This window comes from Scylla paramamosain, chromosome 6, assembly GCF_035594125.1.
Source record: "Scylla paramamosain isolate STU-SP2022 chromosome 6, ASM3559412v1, whole genome shotgun sequence".
NCBI classification, from domain to species: Eukaryota; Metazoa; Arthropoda; class Malacostraca; order Decapoda; family Portunidae; genus Scylla; species Scylla paramamosain.
The window spans coordinates 22505130-22511996 of NC_087156.1; the positions used below are offsets into that span (position 1 = coordinate 22505130).

General features: G+C 44.2%; 1 protein-coding gene across 3 annotated transcripts; it reads right to left on the reverse strand.

Annotated features, from left to right (window-relative positions):
• Nucleotides 1–691: 691 nt before the first annotated feature.
• LOC135101430 (mucin-2-like) lies at nucleotides 692–5366 on the reverse strand. 3 transcript variants are annotated; one of them, XM_064005367.1, is made up of 9 exons: nucleotides 5129–5366; nucleotides 4625–4800; nucleotides 4133–4366; nucleotides 3670–3832; nucleotides 2473–3500; nucleotides 2129–2308; nucleotides 1827–1998; nucleotides 1465–1598; nucleotides 692–1103 (listed from the first exon to the last, which is right to left on the reverse strand). In XM_064005367.1, the coding sequence occupies exons 1-8, from the start codon at nucleotides 5199–5201 to the stop codon at nucleotides 1471–1473; spliced, it is 2154 nt and encodes a 717-aa protein (XP_063861437.1). In that variant the 5' UTR covers nucleotides 5202–5366; the 3' UTR covers nucleotides 692–1103; nucleotides 1465–1470. The 3 variants fall into 3 exon arrangements, with proteins under 3 accessions (XP_063861437.1, XP_063861439.1, XP_063861438.1); XM_064005369.1 differs by having other exon boundaries at nucleotides 692–998; nucleotides 5129–5284; XM_064005368.1 differs by having other exon boundaries at nucleotides 692–1003; nucleotides 5129–5284.
• Nucleotides 5367–6867: the final 1501 nt, after the last annotated feature.

Sequence of the window (6867 nt, forward strand, 5' to 3'; positions counted from 1 at the left end):
GAAACTATTTAGAGCACCAGCACGTTCAAAAGGAAGTTGAGATGTCTCGTGGCCAGGCAGCGAGAAGCAAACTCATACACAATATCATAGTAATCGCGACCGACTAATGTTCTGACTTATAAGAATTTGATCACTCTAACACAGAAAGCTTCATTTACTTTTTGCCTCTGCATTTTTTTTACTGTCCATGACTTCACTTTTCGTTGATACTGTTTTACTCTATCATACTTTGCAGCTCCCTACAGAACCAGTGATAAGGTGATAAGACCTGAGAAAGCCATATATAATTAAATGATTCATCAATGAACACAAAAATATTAAACAGTGATTAAGGAACCGATAGAGACATTTTTTTTTTAGTCAAATCTGGTTACGTAAAGGAAGACTTCTTAAAACTACTACCATGAAATTGCTTATACAGTATATAACATAAGGTGCGCGTGCGCGCGAGTATGTGTGTGTGTGTGTGTGTGTGTGTGTGTGTGTGTGTGTGTGTGTGTGTATATATATATACATATACATATATATATATATATATATATATATATATATATATATATATATATATATATATATATATATATATATATATATATATATATATATATATATATATATATATATATATATATATATATATATATATATATATATATATATATTGCCAGAAGGTAAATCATGATAAATAAGGTGCTGAAATTTATTTAATAATATTTAATAAAATTATGGAGAAGAATTGACAACTTGCAATTCAGAAACAATTCTTTATGATATATCAGTATAACTGAACAATGAAAAATACAAATAACCTTATAAACTCCTGTTCATACATATTCTCCTTATATTCAGTGAAAACTCGTCATAATGTCATCATAGTGAAGAACTACAAGATCACTTTTCTTAACAACGTCAGACGGCTAGGTGGAGAGAGAAGAGGTGCATGGAGAGTGAATGTCCTGGATCCTCAGGCTTTCCTGGCGACGTCCAGTATGCGGAAACTGCACTGGATGGCAATGAAACCAATTGTGAAAATTACTGCATGAAGGGAGTCATTTCATGTCATGTAGGTCTTACTGGTGCTCCTGAATTCGGTTCGTTAGAATCTGTTGAATATGTAGTGAGCCTTAGCATTTCATCTCTTCATCCTTCCTTTGCTATTCACAGTTAAATTTAAAGGGCGAATGTTTGTTTGTGAAACATCCACGTTGTTGACGGTTTATTGCCGATACGTGGATATGGTCTAGTATTTACATTTTAAATTTTGCGGCAAATAACAAATGAAGAACGGTTTGCTTTTGTTCTGAACTGGTTTTCTCTTAAACGAATCAGACGGAATTTCATCTGACTGCACAATAAAATCACGATTCATGTCACACAAGACTGGACTGAAAGATATGCTACTAATTAGTTCAGTATTTCCATGTTGAAAAAGGTGTAGTGTCTGCTCCTTGGAAAGCCTCTCACCTTTGGCTAGTGGTGGGGACGACGCCGGATGGGCATGGTGCAGTTCACGAACTGGGGCAGATCGCACGACTTCTTGTCTTGGTTCCAGTACAAGCCCTCGGGACAGTCCAGCTTGACTGGGACTCCTTCATCGCCTGGAAAGGACATACATTTTCACTGTATGAGGCTGCATGCATAAAGGGTCATTCATTGTGAGAGAACTGTGGTATTCAATACAACAGGAGAGAGATCCACTTTGTACATGTGCAAAACAAGATACTGTTCTTTATAATATGAACGTACTTATCCATGTTTTTTTTCTTTAGTTTATAAAAAAAAAGAAAAGTAAGCAATGAAAGATGGACACTTGGAAGAATTCTTACAGTGATAATAGGAGGAGCAGACTTCAGAGGGATAGTAGCAGTCGCATAGACAGACTGGTGGTGGCTCGGTGACGATACATTGCGGGTACATGTCAGCATACACACACGTGTCGAAGTCAGGGTGGAACACGAGTCCCTCCGAACACTTGTGGTAGCTCAGTGACTGGTCCTCCTGAGGAAGAAAAGAAATCTGTCAGACAGGCACACCCTCTTATTGCAAGTCTGCTCTAAGGAAAAGAACTTTTTGAAGGATAACCTATCACAGAAACCAAAAGGATGTTGTTGTGCAAACAAATACATACATCACAGTAGTAGTAGGCGGTGCAGTCGTCTGCAGGTTTGTGGCAGCACGCGCAGTCACACATAGGGCTGGCGGTGGGCTCTGTGGCATTGGGGGCTGGTGTGGTTGGGACGGGTGTGGGAATCTCACAGATGTGGTCTGGTCCAGAGGTGCAGCCCGCTGACTGTGGCCAGTCGCACACCTTGTAGTGGAAAAGATGGTCTGGTTACACACAAGTACGGTATCACTGAGGCCTGCGGCATTCCAGTCCCCCAAAAGTACTACTGAGGGGAAACCTGAATCCAAGTGAAATGTAATATGGCTTTGGCAACCCTTATCAATATGTGCTGGAAGACTAAAACGTACCTTCAGTCGTGGGTTGAAGTGTAGACCAGCGGGGCAGTCCTTCACGTAAGGGATGTTATGGTCACAGTGAACCCATTTACCACACTTCTGAGGGTGTGGGAAGAGTCCTTGCGCAGCGGGGCAAGCAACGTCACACACAGAGCCATCAGGTGTTGTGACTGGGGCCTTGGTGGTGATGGTGGTGGTGGTGGTGGTGGTGGTTTTAGGTGTGGTGATGACGGGATGAACACAGTTGCCATCGGGACCCACGTAGCTGCCGGTGACACAAGGTGTAATGTCTTCGTGGTCACAGGTGAGGAGCCACTGGTTCCAAATGGTGCCCTCGGCACATGGCATTTCCTGTGGCCCGTAAGGGGCGCACTGGATAAACTTCCTGCAGTCTGTGGGATGAGGGAAGTACTGCTGGCCTCCGGAGCAATCCACGCATGGGAATGGTGACACTGTAGTGGTAGTGATGGGTTTAGGTGTGGTTGTGGTGGTAGTAGTAGTGGTAGGAGGAGGAGGTGGAGGTGTGGTGGTAGTAGTCGTGGTGGTTGGTTCAGGTGTGGTAGTGGTGGTAGTCGTGGTGGTTGGCTCAGGTGTGGTAGTGGTGGTAGTCGTGGTGGTTGGCTCAGGTGTGGTAGTGGTGGTAGTCGTGGTGGTTGGCTCAGGTGTGGTAGTGGTGGTAGTCGTAGTGGTTGGTTCAGGTGTGGTAGTGGTGGTAGTCGTGGTGGTTGGCTCAGGTGTGGTAGTGGTGGTAGTCGTGGTGGTTGGTTCAGGTGTGGTAGTGGTGGTAGTCGTGGTGGTTGGCTCAGGTGTGGTAGTGCTGGTAGTCGTGGTGGTTGGCTCAGGTGTGGTAGTAGTAGTGGTGGTGGTGGTAGGTTCAGGAGTGGTGGTGGTGGTGGTGGGTTCAGGAGTAGTGGTGGTGGTGGTGGTGGTTGTTGGAGGGCGCGGCGTGGTTTGATGGCAGTTTAGGTCGCAGACATTGGTTTCAGGGTTGAAGAAGAGACCGTCAGGGCAGTATTTCTTCTCTGGCTCTCCGTCCTTGCCTGTCGAAATGGCGCAGCTTAAGAAATGGTAGTGAATGTAACTTGCTTGTCATGTTTTGTATTTCAGTGGTAGTAATTCTCTCTCTCTCTCTCTCTCTCTCTCTCTGTCTCTCTCTCTGTCTCTCTCTCTCTCTATCAGAAGGCACAAGGAGAATGAATGTTGACTTACAATCGTAGAAAGCGTTGCATTCACCCTCCACGGGGTAGCGACAGTCACACTCACACACGGGCGGGGTCGTAGGACACTGGTAGTTGCTCGGGAAGTCGCAGTTCTCAATGTGAGGATTGAATACCAGCCCATCTGAACACTCCCTCACAACAGCTTCGCCGCTCTGAAGGCAGAAGTGGGTGAGAGATTAAATCTTCAGTAATTACCAGCAAGGAACAAGTAAAGCAGGTATGGACATTTCTGTTTTTTCTTTATCTCATCTTCGCAAGATTTCTTTCACCGTGGATGTTCTTATTTACGTGGATGACTGTTTCACTCCGGCAATGCAACAGGTCTGTTATACAACTGTATTGAAAAACTGGTTGTGTGGGTGATTATAATTACTGAGCCTTAATGATGATTGATGATGAGTTAATGCTGAACGGTACAGAAGCAAGTAAAGAGCAGAAGACCGGCACAATACCTGAACACACTCGTAGTATTTGGTGCACATGTCGTGGGGTTTGAGGCAACAGTCACAGTCACACTCCACTGACGACTCCGAGGACCCTGAGGACTCTGAGGACTCTGAGGACTCTGAGGAGTCTGAGGAGTCTGAGGACTCCGAGGAGTCGAACAAGTCGAGCTTGAGGCGTGTTTTTGGGTCACTGGTTTTGAGGGAACACCCAGACTCCACCAGCCGCGCTGTGATGTTGCACTGAAATGTTAAATTATTGAGGATAAATGAATCGCTGGTAATGCCAACGTACGCAGGACAAACACACACACACACACACACACACACACACACACACACACACACACACACTCCATGTCCGGCAACCTCACATGCCCTATCTTACAGGAAAGAGAGCTAACTCACATCTGAACTACCACGACTGACTGATGATCTTCACAACAACGGTACTGGAGACGCACTACGACATGTTGGGTACGTCACAGGTACCCCACTCACCTGCGCGAGTCGGGGATAATCGCAGCGCCTCATTTCCGGGTTGAAGTCAAGGCCTTCCGGGCACTGCTTGATGGTAACGACTCCATGCGAACACTTCACGTAACTGTCGCAGTTCGTTGGGTGAGCAAAAAAGCCGGCTGGAGTCGGGCAGGAGAGACTTGGGCACACCTGTAGACCTGTACGTGAGGAAGAGTGCCTCGTTCATACCATACATCCTTCACACCGATTTTTGAAGTTATCCATCAGTAATTCATGACAGATGCACTACCACACTTGTAAGGCAAGCCAAATGACACTGTTTGCCAGAAAGGGACATCGAGAAATAATTGATTAATATATCGATTACTTGTTTTTATCACACACACACAGGTCCCGTAAACAACACCTTTCATAAGTAGGTCAAATGTAAGTACTTGAAGTTCTTTGTCCTGCATGGCGTCATATGATAAATTTGACCAAGGGACTGCAGAGAATACACTGGAAAGGATAAGGGCACGGTAATACCTTGGGCGTAGACAGCCAGCAGGAGGAGGCAGAGTGCCGGAAGCACCCCGCTGAGGCTAAACTTCTGTGCCATCCTTTGTCCTGTTGTTCTGAGGCAGTCGAAGACTCTGCGTTGGTCAGTCCGGCCTGCCCCTTATATACCTGAAGGGATATAGGTGTCGTCAGGCAAGTTAAGGAAGGAATAATCCGCACCAGACGTGTTGATCTTTCGTCAATGCATTACGTAACCTTAGCCTGTAGTGTAATCCACAACTATGCTCACAGCCGTTATCATTGCGTCTGAAAAAAAAAGCCATTCAACGCTTCAAAAACACCTGCGTCACTGGATTAATTAAACGAACCGCCCGTGGTTCTCCGACCATCGTCGCATTCCTTGTCCTCATTTTTCAGGTGCCGTGGCCCGCTTGTTTCTTGAAGTTACAGTTACAGCTGTCAGTTCTAAATAAAAGGGCAAATGGAATTAATCAACTGTTGTTCTAGCATTGTAATAGAGACATTAATATATGGCAATCTTGTATGATTGTGATGCCACAGATAAGAGTAAGTACATGCACTCTGGAAAGAAAAGGCAGCACACGATATAAACAAAAATATACTTCCCTCTGGCATCGACATGACGAGACGTGGTCAATGCCTGGTATTTTTACCAGTCAGTGTCTTCAGCACATAACGAACAACGCCAGGTATCTGGATCAGCGGAGTCAGTGCCTTGGATACGAAATAAACAATGCCAGACGTACTATTCTGGGGAGAGTACTCCCTCACTTATCTTAGTACATTTAAGTCACAAGCCGTTTAACTTTTTTTTTTTTATACTTTTAAATTTGTTACTTTTTACTTTTCACTTTAACATTGCCATTATTTTTATTCATTTCTTTTATTTTGGTGCCATATGACCGTAGTTGTTGCGGCGGCACACAGGAAATTTTTCTAATCACTTCCCTTCCTTTCTCTCTGCAGTAAGGGGCGCAATATGGCTGGGCGCCCAGGGAAAGCCATCGTATTGTTTGCATGTCATAGAAGGGATAGAGTGAAAGGACTGAGAATTCCCTAGTCTATATTCATACTTCTGAAATGAAATAAGGTGTTACATGTTCTCTTGGATCTAGAGCTGGTACACAAAACAGACATAAAGAGCTCACACACACACACACACACACACACACACACACACACACACACACACACACACACTTTATAAACATATATTTATATCTTTATAAAGTGTCTATATGTAAGAATAAAAATGTCATGTATTTCAGCGCCAAATCCGTTTATATTACAAATCTAGTGCTTATCAGAAAGATCTATTTCCTGGCTGAAGGAATTTGGTATAAGTCCTTAAATCTCTCCTAATTTCCCAGAGCAGAAAAGCTGTAGTCTTATCTAACGTTATTGTCACAGAGGACTGTTCTTATCGACATGACAGATAACAAGTAAAATGCTTCTTATAACTACTTAACCACGCTTTTACGTCATAATGCGATTTTTAAACTAGATGTTTCGTTAATATAGCGTTTTCTTGGTGCAACTGCTAAGGTCATATGGTGCCGGAAAGTTTTGCACGCATACATACGAGAGAGAGAGAGAGAGAGAGAGAGAGAGAGAGAGAGAGAGAGAGAGAGAGAGAGAGAGAGAGAGAGAGAGAGAGAGAGAGAGAGAGAGAGAGAGAGAGAGAGAGAGAGAGAGAGAGAGAGAGAGAGAGAGAGAGAGAGAGAGAGAGGGGGGGTGACCGTAAG